This window comes from Electrophorus electricus, chromosome 16 (assembly GCF_013358815.1).
Source record: "Electrophorus electricus isolate fEleEle1 chromosome 16, fEleEle1.pri, whole genome shotgun sequence".
In the NCBI taxonomy this organism is placed as follows: Eukaryota; Metazoa; Chordata; class Actinopteri; order Gymnotiformes; family Gymnotidae; genus Electrophorus; species Electrophorus electricus.
In genome coordinates this window covers 14,478,013-14,498,524 of record NC_049550.1, presented here as the reverse complement: position 1 = coordinate 14,498,524, position 20,512 = coordinate 14,478,013, and the positions used below count along the sequence as shown (strand labels likewise).

At 37.2% G+C, this 20,512-nt stretch overlaps 1 protein-coding gene across 1 annotated transcript; it reads right to left on the bottom strand.

The window, feature by feature from the left end:
- Positions 1 to 1,755: 1,755 nt before the first annotated feature.
- LOC113590919 (NACHT, LRR and PYD domains-containing protein 3-like) lies at positions 1,756 to 10,946 on the bottom strand. The gene is made up of 10 exons (XM_027031257.2): positions 10,898 to 10,946; positions 9,825 to 10,214; positions 7,359 to 9,135; positions 7,068 to 7,238; positions 5,520 to 5,684; positions 5,090 to 5,260; positions 4,636 to 4,809; positions 4,011 to 4,163; positions 3,506 to 3,552; positions 1,756 to 2,878 (listed from the first exon to the last, which is right to left on the bottom strand). The coding sequence occupies exons 1-10, from the start codon at positions 10,944 to 10,946 to the stop codon at positions 2,346 to 2,348; spliced, it is 3,630 nt and encodes a 1,209-aa protein (XP_026887058.2). The 3' UTR covers positions 1,756 to 2,345.
- Positions 10,947 to 20,512: the final 9,566 nt, after the last annotated feature.

Genomic DNA, 20,512 nt, shown 5'->3' with positions numbered 1-20,512 from the left:
AAGGCCACGCATTGTTCTGCAGCAGTACTAGCTCCTCTCTGTGTGAAAGGTGGTGGCTCTGTTGCTAAGTCTAAACTGCCAGTACTAATTCCACTTGCCCACTTTGCGAACATCAACTGAGGGTTGCAGAGGTTTAGTTGCCCTAGTGCTCACAACATAGTCTGATTAACGAACATTACTTTGTGGCCAGAAATTAGAATTTGGCAGTGGTGATGGAGCTTGACTGGAAGTAGCTGTACCTAAAGTAGCATTAGAAGTAAACCCAGCTGAATCATGCTGATATTCCACGGCTGAGACGGAGGCTCAGAACACTCCAGCACAGGGCCCGTGATCTCCTGTTAATGAGATGCTTATAATAATAATCAGTAGTAGTAGTAGTTACATTTATATGGCATTTATATTTCTCAAACTCAAGTCTGCTTTACAGATATCACCTTTTTACAGTCACTCACACACACCATGCTTCTAACTTCTTTCATTGCAACTTACCAAAACAGATGCTTTTATGTATTTTGCTAACTGATCGATATGTAAATAGCTAACTTGTCCTTATTTTATCTAACTTTCTAATATATCCATACACTACATCTACATCACAGATGTTACTATATCAGAAACCTTCCAACCAATCACAGTTAAGTATTCAACCAGACCATGGTGTAATATAGATATTGTAGACAGTTGAATGCTTTATTTTTTGCTTTGTTGTTATGGAGGGGAGTAGGCCTAACTGAAGCAATAACAAAAGCGCAGAGCCAATGCTAAATGGGCACATGAACGATCAAAATGAAGTGACGAACACTACTGCAATTTAAAACCTTAAAGCTGCTTCCATTCTTATTTCCTATTCAGAGTGGTGACAGGGCTTGGAACAGAAAAAAAGTACAAAAGGCATTATATTTTATGGTAATAGAACACATTTATAAATCATACTTTGTTGTAGTATGGTGGTTAGCTGAGGTCATCTGAAGGTCTAGAAAGTTTGTTACTGTTCTAATTTTAATATTTTACTAAATATTTTTATTTTTAGTAACTTGTGACTACATATTCTACAGTGTATTCTCATCAAGAGTGTGAAGTTACACCTGCTTTCAAAATAGTCCTCCCCAACAGCTTCTTTTAACATGAATATGAATGAGGAAAAATCTTGCCACTCTTCTTTTAGCCCAGTTGTTTCAGATGTTTACTACAACAGCAACTAACCACTGTAATACATGCCAGCCTGTCATGAAGTGATTTGTACAGACACTAAAACAAAACTATGCAATCTGACATAAACTGGCCAGACACTTGTGGTTCCTAGATTTTTCCCACATCCCAGTAATTTTATTGAAGTAGAAAATAAAGATGCAGACTCAGGAATTAATTGAAGAGAATAGCATGTCCCGTGTTTATTCTAAACTCAATGTTATATACAAATGAAGCACAGTCCAGAATACGTCCAACAGTCACTGGAAGGTTCAATCTTTATATACTTTCTTTAAGGTTATTTATTATGTCCAAAATAGATCAGAAAACAAATATCCAATATGACACCATTATCTTCAAATCACAGTCTGCAATATTTTTTTAAAAACAATGGCCTCATTAATCCCCCTTGGTACCCATCACAGTAACACTGTATCTTTTGGTAAATCCTTGCCTCAATCCCAGACTTGTTACAGATACCAAATTTGGTCATCCACACTTCTTTTACACTTCCTGCTATATCCCATTATTTATTACTTTAATAATATAATTGTATTACCTCACAGATAAGAGTGAACAAGATGTTTTATTATTCACACAAGAAATCCAAAACTGTAGTCAGAATACAGATAAGTCAACAACAGGGAGAAAAGAAACCAATATATACAGGAGTAACAAAGGCATATTCCAAAAAATCAGTCCACGTCAAGAAACCAGTACAATACAAAACAGTGAGCAATGCAAAAAGGGATAAGACAAACACCAAAAGCATGTAACAAAACAAGCAACAAAGCACAGAAGGTAAGTCAGTGACAGTAAAAGTAAAAGTTCAGTCAGGAGAAAACCACTTGGTCCACACAGGATAACCATGACAACACTTGGCAACTAACTAAACTGGATGGTGCACATAGAGAAGCCTAAGTGGAGACAGGTTAGCACAGTAGTGATGTCAAATGGAAGTGGGTTGTGGTTGGTGGATTGAGGTGATGCGGGTCTCTTGTGGTTTCCTACTGTATGCAGGAAAGCACATTGCTGGTAAGAAACCAAACTCAATGGAGCTGCCAGGTGAGCCAGAGCGAGGATCTCCAGGCTTCATTGGAAGTGCGATTTGAAAGTGATAATTAGTCACTGGCTCTTGATGGTTCTTCAAAATCTATTCAGTTACAAAGAGAGACATAGGAGCCGAGATTCTTTAATCCAAAACCTGCAAGGAGGGATTCACTGAATGTGGTGCGGATCGTGTGGATGCATGTCATGTTGCCCGCATGCGAGATACTGTAGAAGGAAAGCGTGCCAGCAGGGAAATCCAGATACACTCCTACTCTGTCAGAAAAAGGTGTATTAGCAGGAATGCCCACGCTCTTATTATTGTGCCACAGTGAGTAATTGCCATCAGACAACTCCAGGCTCCAGGACTTTTTCGACCGTCCAAACCAGCAGACTTTTGTGCGTCCCTTCCTGCTGATCCTTTCATATGACACTGCAATAATGGCCCCTGGAGTCCCTATGACCTCCCAGTAACATCGCCCACACAGTTTCTCTTTGCATAACACTTGTGCCCTGTGCAGGAATCTTTGTTTATTGTGTTGGTATTGCTGATCCTCTTCCACAAGTGTTACCTTCTTGTCCTCATTAAGCAAACAGAGATGCGAATTTGCTGTGTTCAGGTCCAGCGTCAGCTTACAGGCATCTGCACACAATATTTTTTTTCCTAAATATTTTACATACTCACTACCTTCTTTATTAGAATGACTTGATTTTAATACACTGGCCACTTTACTAAGTACACCTATTTTTCGGTGCATTTTATAGACGTGTAATTACATACCATAGCCCCCGTTTCCATGCATAATTTGTCAGCTACATTTTATCACATAATTATTGGTCAGATCCTCATGACAGGACCACGACTGACCATGAATGAGATTCTTCCAAAAATGCTGTGTTAAACATCTGTATTAAAAATCGCTGAGTGATATTGTAGTGAGTGTTGAGATATGTATATGAGCACAAATTTCTTCAGCAATATTTCTCATGTTTTTAAACTTGTGAATGTCACAGATTACAGTGATCTGCCACCCAAAACTGCCCAGCCTGTGATCCTGTGTTCAGAAACTTGTCTAAGATGAGGAGTTGGAGGATAGCTAACACAAACTGTGCATGGCAACAGACAGGGTGTATAACTGTACACCAACAAGGTGTTTTAATACATAAATGTTTTCTAATTAGAGGTGGTGCGTAGGTGTGTGTATGAATATAAAATGTTTTTGCATGCAAAAGTGATGTTTGTAAGTTTGTATGTGTGAAAAAAACATACATTTTTGGAGTCCTGGCATCATTCTCAGTTCCCTTCCATGGTATATTCTAGAGAAGCAAACAAGATCTCACACACACACACACACACACACACACACACACACACAGTGCTTTTAAAGTGTCCTGCTGTTGTTTATAAAACAAGCTGAACTTCATGAAAGCAAATATTTAAGTCTATGTGTTCACCTCATTTCAAAAAGTTCATTGAAACTAGGCTTTTTCTAAATGCAACAAGTACAGTTTTGAAAAAGTAAATTGTTTGATATAACATTAAAACCAGTATATGATAAGATATTTCCCACCAAAAGACATTTTCAACTTAAAGTTTTGTGTATTGGACATGAAGTGTATCTAACAATTGTTATTTTAATCCTTACTGGACATTTTTTGAGGTATTTTAATGGAAAGAATTCAACATAAAAGTTTCATTCTTCACTTCAATTAAGCTTTATGATAACTCACACTATGTATGTGTACACACATGTATCCATTAATGGTTTTCTTACTTCAATTTACAGGTCTGATGAGAGAAAAGTTGTTTCAATTCCTGAAATGCGTAATTGTAGCACAAATCCAGCTCTCCCAGGTGTGTGGTGTTTGAACGCAAAGCTTCAGCAAGTAAGGAACAGCCCTTCTTTGTGAGGCAACAGCCAGCCAATCTATAAACAGGAATACAGAAAAAGAGATGAGACACAAAACGCATATGGCATAGTTATAGTTGAGATCCCAATTTATAAAAAGAAGAAACACACCCAATACAAGTCATATGCAGGCAAAGAAGTCCTAAAATTGTCTGTGAAAAATTCAAAGCTCACAAATTTGGATTTTGTCTTTTTGGTAATATTACATCCTGAAATCTTTTACAAGGTATAATTTAATTAAAAAACAATGACATGTCACGTTTACTCATCTAGTATGGTTGCTTTTTAATCATTTTTTTTACTTAGTTTGCTCAGATTTATAAGAATATTTCAGTTTTAAAAATGGCATTACATGTTTTCTAGTCCAGAAAGAAAAATTTGTTTCATATGAACATGCAAATTCAAATAAAGCCTAAACACACTCTATAAATAAAGAAGATCCTTGTACTGAAAGATTTCTTTGCTGTGCTATTTTTTGAAAGACACTTGCCTCAGTATCTCCAGACTGCAGTTTGAACTCTTCAGTCCAACAGAGAGCAGTTCTACTCCCAAATCCTTCAGATCATTGTCACCCAGGTCTAGGTCTTTCAAGTATGAATTAGCATTTTGCAGAACTGAAGCGATATCTTTACAAGACTGCTCTGTGAGTTTACAATCAGAAAGTCTGTAGGAAGAAGAGGAAGAAATAGTAGCTTCCTTGTCAGGTTTTTGCTAAAAACAAAATTTTGGAAAAACATTGACGTATCAGAACATCAAAACAATAGCACAGGAAACAAAAATGGATAATTACTAAAGCAGAGGCTATAAGTGGTTTAGTTTTGTTATAGGTTATAGATTTGCTGCTCAAAGATGAACTTTTATCTTTTAGGTCTGTCTCAACAGCCTTTTCACACGGTGTGTTTAGTTCAATATGTACATGACAGCCTAATCTTTGTGACACCTGCCTGAGAACTTCAAGATTACTATGTGAACTCTTTAGTACACTACAGATCTTCTTCATTCCTTTATCTTGCAGGTCATTACAACTCAAGTCCAGCTCTCTGAGTGTTGAATTTTCTTTCAGGGCGTTGGCAAGATATCTGCAGGATTCACCAGTAACCATACAACTGGTAAGCCTGTAAATGGAGATAAAAAGCACTCTCATAAACTAAATGCCATCCAAGATCTTCATGTAATCAAAGAAAATAGTAAAGCACGCATTTACCACAAACCTTTTGGGACAATTTTATCAAATCATAGGTTGTTAAAACAGAGGGCTCAGTTGGAATTCATTCAATGAAAGCAACTAATGTATAATGCCTAAATAACACTGCTGTCTGTTCAGAAAACCCCAACCCACCATGACTCCATAGCAGTTTTTATTCAGAGACTAACCTCAAGACCTGCAATTTACACCGCTTGCTTTTTAGCCCAACAGTGAGGTGTTTCACTCCATCATCCTGCAGGCCATTGTAACTCAGGTCTAGATTTCTCAGGGAAGACTCAAGAGCTGAAGCAATGTCTTTACAAGACAAGTTGGTGAGTTTGCAGCCAGAGAAACTGTTAAAGGGAGGCAGAGAAATACTTCTTTAAGATACAGCCAATTGAGGAATTGCAAATAACTACTGTATATCTTTACATTTCTTGGTGAAGGGAATTTAGATTTATACATTTATTCAGCACAATGGAAAATAAGAGTAAATAGGGCCAAATTAATTAAACAGACCAGCAGATTTAACATAATGTTAACAGCAAACAGCATCATGGTAACATGTTTCCTCATTCATGAATGTGGATTGCCAGTGAAATTTACTGTTTGTGTGGTATGTGGTGCTACCGCACATTGTCCTTAGTTGCATAGGACTTGAACCTGTCCTAGTGTTAAGCCAACAAGGATTGGGTGTTCTTTTCTCTAACTATACTTGGTGACACATGAAAGTCATAAACAAGATTCTGTACATCCACTTAGCTAATTCACAAGTTTATTTAAAAATGCATGGTTTTTTATCTGTCTGGAGTGAGCATGCTCTCAAATTTTGTACCTGCAAAAGTTGTACACAAAGAACATAACTTGAGCAGTCTCTCAGAATGACATGAACTTTGGCCATAAGGAATGCAAAGAAAGATGTTGCAGAGGAAGAAACTATAAACAAATACAGACTGTTGCGAGATACAATCTTACTGGTCTGCCATGATTTAGAAGTACTGAAGCCATCAACACAGCGCAACCAGTTCCTCTCTTTTTTTAAAACCCCATTTTCTCCTGTTAGTGGATCTCCAATTCCACCCATTAAATAATTAATTCTCTTCCATATCACATGTTGCCACCAAGGTGGGTAGGTAAAGACTAGCATGTACTTCCTCCAATACACGTGAGGCCAACCACCACATCTTTTTGAACTCCCACCAGCACAATTTCACTAGATGGTTCAACGTGCTTGTTAGAAAGCACCAACTGCTCGATCTGCCTAAGATGCCAAGGAGATGCTCGGATTGGTTGCACCATGTTGAGGGATGGAGAGAGAGAGAAGCCATCCAACCAATCCAGCAAGGCCAATTATGCTCTCATGGACTTCCAGCCAGGGATGGCTCTGGCACCAATGGGGATTGAACCAGCCCAGTTGCAGCAGTACATTGACACTGGTGCACTAATTAATTTTATGAATAGGAATTAAATACCACATAGCATGGTTACATGGCTTCTCACTCAAGCTAAGACCTTTTCTCAGATGACCTTTTCTATATGACATTTATGAGCTAGTAATGAATACCACTATTAGGTAGATTATGTAAAGTATGGAAGATGCAGATTTAGGTACAGCAAAAAACTCATCTGTTCTTAAAAAATATAATAAGGAAACATGATTTGAACATTTGAAAAGTATAAAGTCACAATTAAAATTTTCAATTAGATTTGAGTTATTAGATGGATGTCACATTTACCTAATAATTTCCAGTTCACAGTGTGAACTTCTGAGGCCATGGCACAGCAGATTCATTGAATGCTGCAGGTCATTGTTGCTCAGGTCAATCTCTCTCAGGGGTGAGTTTCTTGATTGCAAAGCTGAGGTGATGTTTTCACAGGACTGGTTGGTGAGATTACAGTCTGCCAGACTACAGCAAAGGAATCATACTTGATTAAATTGATTTGTTCAGGTAACTATTTAAAACACATTTGTTTGTGATTTCTATGCTTTTTGGTGGTTCTGATACAGAAAAAAATACAAAACTCACATGGCCTTTCTGCAGTTTCTCACAGCTGGGATTAGTCTCCTGCGGCCCTCCTCTGATGTGTTGTATTTCTTGAGATCTAGCTCATCCATCACTTTCTCTGATGCTTGAAACATATTGGCCATTGCTGAGCAGTGTGCAAGGGAAAGTCTTTTTGATTTTGTTTTGGATTTGAGGTAACTCTGAATTTCTTGCTGAATACTATTATCCTTCATTTCAATCAAGCAGTGTGAGAGATTGATCCATCGCTCAGGGTTGATGTGTTTTTTTTGGCCCCGTTTCAGGTTCTGTATAATTTTCTTAATGCTTTCAGAGTTGCTCTGTATATGTGGCAGTATACCTTGTAGCAGTCTCTGACTGGACTCCAGCAATATGCCATGAAGGAAACAGAGGAAAAGATCAAGGCGCCCATTCTTACTCTCCAAGGCCTGATCTACAACACATTTCATAATTTCTTCCAGGGAAATATTTCCAGACACCTTAGCACTGGTCTTTGGTAGCAATATCTTCAGTCTGTCCATGTTCTTGCATAGATAGCAATAGAACACATAGAGAGCAGCAAAAAACTCTTGAAAGCTCAGATGCACAAAACAATAGAACTTCCTTTGATAAAACTTAGATTCCATCTTCAATATTTCCGTGCAAAGCCCAGAGTTTACTGTGGCCTCGGTGACATCAATGCCGCATTTTTCCAGATCCTCTTCACAGAACGTAACATTGCCCATTACAAGTTGGTTGAAAGCCAGTTCAGCAAGTTTCAGAATCATCTTTCTATTACACTCTAGCAGTTTCTTTCCATCATTTTCTTGTCTATCATCAAATTTTTCATTTTTTGTGTTTGTTTGAACAAGCAGAAAGTGCGAGTACATTTCAGTTAGAGTTGTGGGGATTTCTTTTTCAGACTCCTGGGTCAACCAAGGTTGAAGTACAGTAACTGATATCCAACAAAAGACTGGTATGCGACACATAATCTGAAGGCTCCTGGCTGCCTTAATGTGTGAGATGATTCTGTCTAATTGGTCCTCTTGACCCACTCTTTTTCTGAAGTACTCCTCCTTTTGCTGGTCACCGAATCCCTGAATCTCCACCATGCGATCAATGTACTTGGAGGGGATCAGGTTGGCTGCTGCTGGACGCGAAGTTATCCAAACAAAAGCAGAAGGAAGCAGCATTCCACTGATGAGGTTTATTATCAATGCATCCACTGTGGATTTTGTGTCAACATCACTGACAACTGAAGCGTGTCTAAAATCCATTGTAATTTTACATTCCTCAAGGCCATCAAATATGAACAAAATGGTTTTGTCAAAATAATCGCTTGACCTGCAGCCTTTAAGTGAAGGATGCAGGTGAACCAAAAGTTCATGAAGACTCCAGAGTTGATCTTCAATCAGGTTTAGCTTGCGGAATGGAAGTACAAACAAAAACATTACATCTTCATGGGCATTTCTTTCAGCCCAGTCGAGGATGAATTTCTGCACTAAGACCGTCTTTCCAATGCCAGCTTCCCCCTTTGTTAGGACAGTCCTGATTTCTCCTTTACTGTCCCCAAAGATCTCACTGAATTTGATTCCGGTCTCATCAGAGGATTGTGACTTTTCAGTTGCTAAAACCTCATGTACACTACTCAATTTTTTATTACTTTCTCCTGTGATTATAAGATTTGTAAATATGGCATTCAGTGGAAACTTTTCCTTTTTGTAAGTCCCTTCAATTATATATGCATTTTCCTTCTGTAGACAGGATTTATGATTTCTCACGATAGTCTGAAGATCTTGCACTGTAAGGCAATTGAAAAAGATACATCACATTCATTAATTAGGTCTTGTATCCATGTAAACTGATTGAAATAATGTCCTGTGATCAATAGCAATGAAATCTTTGTTTACATAAACTTTATGCATATAAAATCTTCATTATATATATATATATATATATATATATATATATATATATATATATATATATATATATATATATATATATATATAAAGCAGCATAGACTTAGCAGCAAGTGGACTTGAGTCCAAGATCAGCTACAAACTGAAAGGTTTCCCACTTTTGTGATGGAGGTTGTTGTGGGGAAGTTGACTAGTCTATGCAAGAGGAGGAGCATTTAAGTTAATTCCCCTTTATTCATGAATTAATTATAATTCTGTTCTATTAATTATAATTCTGTTCTATGCCAAATTTAGATAAGAAAGAAGCATATTAACTTTGCTGTTGGCAGAACAGGGCCATGGTTATCCATAGTTTAAAACAAGGAAAGACTTTTTTTAAGGCCCATCTTTAGCTATTAAAGACTGTGTCTTCTTGCTCTTGCATTTACTCAACAAAATGTAAATAATTTTGGGTAAGACTTTGTGCAAGGCAAAGATGTCATATGCATTTGACCAGCACTAGAGAGAAAAATGGACAAGATGTGAGAATTTGATTCAAACCAAATATTAATTTAAACAAAAGTAACACCATTATCTTCATGGCTGGAGTCCATCTGTGTTGATGTTTCTTCATAACTGGAATAGTAGCCCTGTGACATGGACAGTCTCTGTTTCTTCAAAGGTTGCTTAGTGGGATCAGTCTTCAGCTGTTCCTGAATCTGCTGCTTTATTTTCCTTGCAAGCTCATTTTGATTAATTTGTTCCAAAATCTTTATAGCAACTATAAGAGCATCTTCATAAGCATTCATCATTTTCTCTGCAGTTTCTGTTCTTGTTGTTTGTCGGTTCAGTTGCGCCTTTGGAATATGTGAGAAGCCCTCTGGTGGGGAAAAAGTGAGGTAAAACTTGAATGTCTCTAGATCCTCACGATTCAGTTCATTCAGGGCTCCAAGAAGAATGTGTCCTGTCATGGTTAAAACTGGAACAAAATATATGTCAAATTACAAATTGCAAAATTTTAATTTAAACTTGATATTGTTTTCACATAGACAATTGCAATGAGGATCCTTCTCGCATAAAACATAATAAGGAAGAATAAAACCATTATCAATGTTTTCTGGAGGCTTTGATAATCACCATAAACTTGGTCTGATGTTTCTGCATGCTACAATCAGTAGTATACATTTCCAAAAAGCAACTGCTTTCATCACTCATCTTCAGTAGTGAAGATGGGGATGACAATGAAGAGAACAGTGTCGAGCCAGAAGCATTCCAACATGGCCTGAGTGCCCTGTTGATATGTGAACAGCAAATTTAAACTCAGAACTGAAATTGTTAGTAGTAATGCCATTCTGACTTTTGTTTAGCCAAATACATAGAAAACACTAGCTAGCATAGGTTCTCTGCTTTTTTAAAAAACTTTTTAGACTGTCTCTTACTGACACCCTGAAGGGAAGCACCTCAACATTTTCTCTTCTGTGAAATTCAGCGTTGACTTATTAAAATGTTGTAGTGTCTGCCACTTGAGATGAGAGGGCAGGAAGGCAACAGCTAAGCTACTCAGGGTGATGTGCACCTCCCTGGGGCTTGTCCAGATTCTATAAATCCTAGCATTCTGGAATAGGTCCTATTAGTCCCAGTTGCTGGGAGCAGCAACCACACCCGGGTCGGAAACCCCGGTCCTACACTCTTCATCCCGGGTCGCACCCATGCGCCTCACCAGGGGTACACATCCGGCTGTGTACCATCCCCTCATAGCAGAGAGGGTTCAGGTATCAGGCAAATATAACATAATATCAGTTTTACCGCAATAGTTTTTCTTGATATTGGCTAAGATATCAATTTACAATAACGCACAATCGCTACAGGACTTACGTTGTCTGTAAGAACGTTTTTTTGCCTTTTAAATGTTTTAATTAATGTAACCTGTATAACTATTTTATCCGTACATTTATTCGTCATGACTAGGTTGTTCAAGTAGTAAAACTATTTCATTTACTGTACGTGCACTATACGTGCATTCATTATGGCTGACTCATTTGGCTAGTTTCGGATGTCGATTAACCGCCAACGACAACAACAAAACATGTTCTACTTCAAATTGACGTTTTATGTGCATCTTTCATAACTTAATAATATAATATATTAATAATAATATGGCTACTCTGAAGCTTGCTCACCCAATTGGTTATGCTCCGCTAGCAATCGCAGCATTTAAATTATTCCAACAGTGAAGATTATAGGCCTAACTGTGAGAAAAGTTCATTCTCAATAACAAAGCAACGATACTCTCATCTGGAACAAAACGTGTATATAATATCAAAATAGAATTAGCATTGCCGATCCTGAGTTATACATATGATCATTTAACATAAATATATTTTAATATTAACTTTTGTCTTTACGCATACCATATCCAATTCACCAGGTAACTCTTATCTTACCGGTATTGTTGATCCAGGACACTTCGAATAACCGCGCTCAAAACATAGCTCAAAACATAGCTGGCTATAACAATGTTGCACAGAAAATAAAGTCAGCATTTCACTGGCCGCAAAACATGGGAACACGTGGCAGCATCTAACACATCTGAGCAATAAGGAAATAAATACATTTCCGTATTGCACGTAAAAAAGTCTTAGAAGGAGAATTATGGGACAGGTCGGCTAAATGTGAGACAATTTGAAAAGGAGAAAACGGGAACATTTTCACTTTCGCTTTCAACCAAAAATATGCTTTCCCCACGTGTTTAGCTGTTTATAATCCTCACACAGCTACAACGTGCGGAAGATGAATCCACTTTATTTTTGAAGTACTTTATACGCACAGATCTCTAAAGCCTAGTCCCAAATAATGCCCTCTTCAAATCAAGACCCAATAGTGCGGTCCTCTTCAAAGGCCATCATTTGGTGACGTCAACAACGACCTATATAGACGGAACGATTTAGGCCACGCTCACGCTTTGGGGGAAAACACTGCACTTTCGAATGCTTTGCACTACGCACTTCTCTTTGTCGCGCATATGACACTAACACTGCAAATAGGCTTAAAAAATAAATAAATAAAAAACTTGCGTAATGGGTTGCATGACAAATAAGATTACAAATCTTGATTTAAAAGTTCTGTTCGATTCTAATATGCAATACTGGGCCAAAAAGTTTCCCTATTTGTTTCTCAAAGTTCCCTATTTGAGAATGTATTTGTTAAAAAAAAAAAAAAAAAAAGGCATTCAATCCCCCAGATATAATAGTTTAGCTAGTTAATCTAGATTCTCTATCTTGCTGTTTGCTAGCTAACAACCAAAGTACTTGACCTTAGTATTTGTAGGGACTAAAGGGCTTGACTAAAAGGAATGACTAAATTGTTTTTACTCGCCCATTAGTCACTTTTAATAAAGCTTTCTCTAGAGAGCATCAAGGTAGATTGACAGATTCATACATGTGATTTAGACTGACACAGATTAAGTAGAACATTGATAAAAGTAATGCTAAACATATACACCCTAATGGTAGGCTATAGACTTTATATATATTTAGCTAATGTTAGGCATCTACATGAAAACATTGACTATCATTACCTGGTGATTTGTTCAGGTAATCAGGCAATATAAGCAATGGCTGGCCATTCTGTCAGGTCATTTTTCCACATTGATTTTGGAATGGAAAGGGGACATTGAGGGAATACAATAAGATTTAGTTTTTCTATATGTCTGGCCTTTTCTTCAGGTGGGTGGGTATTGAAATAGGCTAGTTTCAAGCTGTTTCAACACACAGTGTCCCGCAAATTTCCTTTCACTTCCTTTTAAACTTTGCATGATTGCATGGTCCCCTCTGATGACATGCACCATAAAGACAGAGTGGATTGCAAGTCTTCAAGAGCACTCGGTTTAAGAGCATGCATGTGGGATAGAAGGAGACTTAGAAATTTTGTAAGTCTTGTAATACATGTGTTTTTAAACATCCACTTAACAATGCCATGTATTTTCTTTTTGTTTTTGGTCTGAGCCCCACCTTGGCCACGCCTCCCACATTTGTGTACTTTGTTCTCCCTCCTTGTGTATTTAAGCTCTGTGTTTTTATTGTCTGATGGTTATTGTTTGATGTTGGTCTGTTGGTTGCATTTCTTGAGTTTCACATTCCCATGCATCTATTCCGGAATATGTTGTTCATTTTCTTGTTTTGTGTGTATGCTACTTTTTGACCGTTTTGTTTCTTGCCTGATGTTTTGAGTGTAGTCGTTATGTTCCTTTTTAATAGTTATGTATTCCAGTTCTGTTTCTTTGATTGATTTGATGGCTTTATGATCCTGGACAGTTCCTATGACTACAATTCCAGATTTTCCTTTAATAAACGTTGCTCTTCTCAGTATTTGTTTCCTGCGTATTTTCTCTCAACTTTACAACTAGAGACTGACAAAACTTATACATAAGACACTGCAGTCAAAGCTAAGCAAAAAAAAAAGTGATCTGAGAAACTGAAAAATCTGAAGTTTCTCCAGCAACACAAATAAACAATGAGACTCTAAGGATCAGTTTGGTCTCTAGACTTTTCACTGATGAATCTCTAAACATATCAAGTGAGCATTTGATTAGTAGGACACTACATAGAGCATTTCTCAGTTAGGCTAATTAAACTGAGTGCAGGCTAATTAAAGGTAACTTGTTTTAGTATGCGCATACTTTGTTTGCAGTGTCCTCTTTCAGGAATTTTCACACATTTGGCAGTAGCAGTTCCTTAAAGTGGCAGCGAGCTAGTGCTTTCTGACAAGCCGGTTTTTAGTAATGAAGCAGAAAAAACTGAATAACACACATTGTTTCTAATAACTAAACCCAGAGTTGCATTTTATTTTGTTCATTTTGTTAATCTATTGATTACACACACACACACACACACACACACACACACACACACATAAATTGCATACATCTGAACGCAGACATCACTGGCCTACAAAACAATGTAAAAGTGGGACACATTTAACTGCTAACATTTTTTATTCAGGAAATAATACATACATGACGGTACTTAAATTAAGGCATGTTTATGAAAGGCAAACACAATGTGGCACTAATGGTGGAATAAAAGTCTCCGACACTAGATGTGAAGGTACACCAGTGCCATGGATGCAAAACAAGTTTAAATTACCACCTCTCCACCACTATACTTGACACTTGGTATGAAGTGTCTGTGCTGATAATGTATAGATGGTTTCTCTATATTTGACACTGCATAATGAGCAAAAGTCTCTCCAAATGATATTGTTTCTTTTGGTTTATTCAGGGTCAAATTTGCAAAAAGTTTTTTGTTGGGCTGAATTTGCTCCAGCTCCTATCCACTGCAAAATTCTGGATTTCAGATAGTTTAAAAATGCCATTATAACCCTTCCCAAATGGTTGGAAATTAACAAATGCTTAGATCTGTTCATTTCTGATGTTTTCTCTTTGCCATGGTGTTAACACTTACCTAAATACTTCAGTCTACCAAACTGCAAAAATGCATGTTTTTAAATGGGTGATCACACTTCCTGGTGATCAAATAGTCAAATAAATTTGATTGTTTCACTTATGTTTCACTCATTTGCACACCATGGAGGAGGAGTTATTTGAGGCTCCAATCAGCAAAATGGTTTTTGTTCAACAAGAGCTGCAGCTTGGCAGAAAAAGAAAGGTTGGGTTTTTGGTGTATTTAATTGAACCTAAACATCTCCCAGCATTATGATTAAGTTACTAATAACTTTGTTTCCTTATTACTGAGAGTACATGACAATTAAAACTGTATTTCAAAATTACATTTTTTTTCTTGAACTTAAAATTATTAAAAATTACAGTAATTTGTACTTTGATATAACACCCAAACTTAACATATAAATGTGAGTGCAAATAGAAATATGTTTCTGAGTTATTAAATTATGCATGTTAAATTAGTTTGTTACTCATAAGTGGGCATAGCTCTTCAAACTTAATAAGCAGTGCCAGTCTGTAGAATAGTCTGGGCTACAATCTTCCAAATACAATGTGCGCACATTTAATGGACTGCTGCTGTCACTTTTTTGTGTTTAATGTGTGCTTATTTTATAGCATTTAATTATCTTTTGGTTTTTATTATTAACAGTAGTTTGTTTTGGGGGTTTTTTTGTCAACTTGCTTTTTGAAACTGAAACAAAAGCCCCCTATGTGTGCATTTTTTGTTTTAGTTTATTGGATTGCCACAGCAAAACAAATGAACCTTCACTGAGCTGTAAGCTAAAATGGCCCTGACAAAGTAGTGTGGGTTTTAGGTTTCAGAATAATGCACTTCCTGTCAGATGCTTATGCCACTGTGGAGTAATAATCAGAATATTTATATTACATACATACAGCATAACAATCTACTTCTATGTTTTAACAATGTGGCATGAGAAGGAATGCTGCACTAAGCTATGCATGTGTGTGTCAGCACAAGCAGCACTGGACACTGGAGTGTGCTGAGCTGTGCCCTTTGCTATCATGGTAATGAGGTAAACATAATTCAAGACATAAGAAGGAGCCAGTGAAACTTACTCTTAGATCTGGACATTAAACACATGAAAGGTGTAAACAAGTCCTGAGTGTTTTGGTTTTTAGACACTTTACTAATAGATGCTTCAGCATGTAATGCCTGCAAAAGAACATGAAGTGCTCATTGACCATACCGCAAATAATCACAACAGACTGTCTTCTAAATAATATATTTCAGTTACCTCACTTTGACTTAAATTTAGCTGCAGAACATATCATGATTCTTTCATTCTTTTAGGATTTGATTCTGGATCTTTGGCATTCTGTTTTGTCTCCAAATGGGGTGACTGCTACTGATAACCAAAATACTCTCTCTCTCTCTCTCTCTCTCTCTCTTTCTCTCTCTCTCTCTCTCTCTCTCTCTCTCTCTCTCTCTCTCTCTCTCTCTCTCTCTCTCTCTCTCTCTCAGAGCTTAAAACGTCACATGACCTCAAGCTCATGTTGTTGGGGAGGTCTGGTGCAGGGAAGAGTGCATCAGGAAACACCATCCTTGGGAGGCAGGTGTTTGAAGACAGTTTCTCCTTTTTACCTGTGACAAAAGACTGCAAGACTCAGAGCGGCGTGGTCTCAGGGAGGAAGGTTAAAGTCACAGATATACCAGGGCTTTTGGAATGTATATCCACAAATTGTTACACTGAAGAACCTGCTGCTCATGTATTCCTGCTGGTGGTCAGGTTGGGCAGGATAACGGAGGATGACAGAGACAGTGTCAGGCACATTTCTGAGGAGTTTGGTTCAGGGGCCTTAAACCGTACACTGTTACTGTTCACCGGGGGGACCTCTTGGGCAGGAAATCTGTATACAAGCTACTAGACCACAGTCCTCCTGTCCTAAAAGAACTGATTAGTATGTGTGGGGGTGGCTATCATGTCTTCAATAATAAAGACATGACAGATGGCAGACAAGCTGAGGAACTGCTAGTGAAGATAGAGGCGATTAAGAACTTGAACAATGTTTATTCCATACAGGGAAACATCAAAAATGTGCACAGTGTCAAGAACATAACAGGAGAGAAGGAGGCATTGTATATTTTCTTTATCATATGTATAGTTCTGTTGTTGGTGGACCTCTAGAGTTTTTTCTATACACTCTTGTGATGGTGGTAGCAAAGAAAGTTGATATCTGTCAAACAGTTTTCAAAACATAGTCCAAGTCCTACACAGACAAAATCAAAAGTAGATAATGAGGTCAGTAAGTTTTACATAACAGATGATATGAAGAAAGCAGTAATAAAGCATACGAAGAAAGAGATGGCTGAGTTAAGTGGAGGAAACAACTGCAAAACTGAGAGGTTACTTATTGCAACTCCTCATCCATAAAACTACATATAATGCTGGTTATATCAGATGAAGAGATAAGTTATCCAGAAAGTCAGAATGATAAAAGTAGTCCATGTCCAACTCCTCTTAATTCAAGAAAATAAAGCTCCCTTATTTCCCTTAGTCAGCTGTTCTGTTCTGCTGTTACCGACATGAGGTTAGTGTCCCTGTATGGGTGAAATTTATTGACATATAATTTATCATGCTCAAATGAAGCTGGGAGTGTGTGGTTACCTGTTCTGCTAATGTCCAAGTATGTAATCACCTATGACCTGAGGGTTTAATTCTGACTTCACAAGAATCTGATTAGTTATTGCAGAAACTTCAGTTTATCACATCTCAAGAGAGGAGTATAAATTCACAAGATATTGACAGAAAAATGGGATGTAGATGAACACAGTGAAGGGTCGGAGATATCCAAATGACCAAACAAGGCCAAAACAAAACTGAAACAAGAATGAAATCCACATGGCCTTATGCTACTCATAATTAGCTCACATATTACCAGGATTTTCATGACTGTATAAAACCAATTTAATTCCATTCTAATATACCAACTGTGATGCAGTTAGACTTCAGATGAGCGTGTCATGATGCACTGAAACACTTTCACATTCCTAATGGCTACTCTAGTGTTCTAAGGATGACAGTGTTTCAGAATAAATTGTCAAAGATCATTTTAACTACAGTACTATAAAAATGAATCAAAATAATAAATTATGAAATACCAAAAGTGATCTTTGTGCTTTTTTATTTGTTGTTATGCTACTGTGCTATACTTAACCGAAACACAACACTATAGCAGTCACATTTTTTACAAACCACTACAGTGTCCGTTGTCGGCCAGAGGAGGATGCCCCCACCCCCCACCTTTTGAGTCTTGGTTCCTCGCAAGGTTTCTTCCTCATGCCTTATGAAGCTTTTCCTTGCCGCTGTCTCCCTTGGCTTATTCACTGGGGGCTTGGACTTGGAACATGTGTAAAGTTGCTTTGTGACAGTGGCTGTTGTAAAAAGCACTGTATAAATACATTTGACTTATGTTAATACTGTGTAATACTTAGTCTATTTGAACTGAGGTTTATGCAAGACCTTTTTGTAATACAGTGTATGTATGTAATATTCTGTGTATGCATGTGTGAGGGTCTTTGTATGTTTATATTCTGGAATCTTTATCTTGTCTGTATTGTAGCCTACTCATAGTGTTTTGCATAAGAGTTCATTTAAAAACTTAAAGATTTCTAAGTTTTCAAAATGTTGTACACTGAAATAAATCTTTTTTTAAGAAGAAAGTTTAATATTTTCAATTGGGTAGGGTTAAAGTATTTCTGTGTTCAGTGTTTTGAGTATTTGAGTATCAGAAGAGTTGTAATAGCATTTACAAAGCAACCATTTAACCCATTTCATCCATTCTGAATATTTATATAATCTCAAAATTATTCACTAATTTATAATGAATAACTTTTTTTTTAATTATTGAATTTTTCACTAAAATATATAGTAATGAAAGTAATTTTGTATAAGTTTTAGTTCCTAATGTGTCAAGTTTCAAAATAATGTTTTGATGACAGCCTTGACGTACCTTTAATATAAGAATTCACTAATGTTAGTGTTATTCACTAATGTTAGTGTTAATGTTAGTGTTATATCTAAGATAGCAAAGGCCTTAGTAAGATAACGCTGGGTTAAATGCTGTTTGAGCAACTTTTGGTATAAAACTTTGGCAACTAGCTGAGATTTACTCTGACATACATTTCAGTGTCTCTTACCTTGTAACATATTAAATGAATGGCCTTACATAAAGGCCATTCATTTAATATATAAAGTTAAATATTTGCAAATGATGGTGCCTCATCATTTAGATATTTATGTTCGTCTTTGGATGCTGTCTTCACACCTCATATATGTAAGGTGGGCTTGAACCCACATCAGCTAGGTAATGACACCAATAGCCTACTGGGTGAGCAACCATGCTCTAACAATGGTGGACCCGTGTGCAGAACAGTTAGAGCTTGGATCAAGTAAAACAAAAGGAAAAAACTAAACACCAGGCCGAGTGTGGAAAAAGGGAGAACAAAGGACACCACGGGAAGAAGCGGCAACCCGATGCACTGTGGAAAACTCCCAAAACTAAAACTTCCAAAACAAAACCAGAAAATGGGGAGGAACTTGAATGGCTAAGGGAAGTTTTGGGAGAGGCCCATATATTCAAACTATTATTAATATATCTTTGAGTTCTGGTGTGGTACCAGACAGTTTTAAACACACAGTAATGCAGCCTATGCTTTAAAAAGTGTGATCTCTATATTAATGTTCTCAATAATTATAGAGCTATTCCAAAGTTACCTTTTCTTTCCAAGGTATAGGAGAAGGTTGATTTCTCACAGCTTTAGACCCACTGAGCATCTAATGATGTTTTTGAGGTGTTTCAATTGGGCTTTCAAACACATAATACAGCACAGAAATTGCTTTGCTCGGGGTAACTAAAGATTTGCTGATGGCTACAGATATGGGTGACTGTGCCATCTTTAGGCTACTTGATTTGAGCGCAGCTTTGATACAGTCAATCATGATATTCTTGATTTGAGCACAGCTTTGATACAGTCAATCATGATATTCTTGATTTGAGCGCAGCTTTGATACAGTCAATCATGATATTCTTGATTTGAGCACAGCTTTGATACAGTCAATCATGATATTCTTGATTTGAGCGCAGCTTTGATACAGTCAATCATGATATTCTTGATTTGAGCGCAGCTTGGATGCAGTTAATCATGATATTCTTGATTTGAGCGCAGCTTTGATACAGTCAATCATGATATTCTTGATTTGAGCGCAGCTTTGATACAGTCAATCATGATATTCTTGATTTGAGCGCAGCTTTGATACAGTCAATCATGATATTCTTGATTTGAGCGCAGCTTTGATACAGTCAATCATGATATTCTTGATTTGAGCACAGCTTTGATACAGTCAATCATGATATTCTTGATTTGAGCGCAGCTTTGATACAGTCAATCATGATATTCTTGATTTGAGCGCAGCTTGGATGCAGTTAATCATGATATTCTTGATTTGAGCGCAGCTTTGATACAGTCAATCATGATATTCTTGATTTGAGCGCAGCTTTGATACAGTCAATCATGATATTCTTGATTTGAGCGCAGCTTTGATACAGTCAATCATGATATTCTTGATTTGAGCGCAGCTTTGATACAGTCAATCATGATATTCTTGATTTGAGCACAGCTTTGATACAGTCAATCATGATATTCTTGATTTGAGCGCAGCTTTGATACAGTCAATCATGATATTCTTGATTTGAGCGCAGCTTGGATGCAGTCAATCATGATATTCTTGATTTGAGCACAGCTTGGATGCAGTCAATCATGATATTCTTGATTTGAGCGCAGCTTTGATACAGTC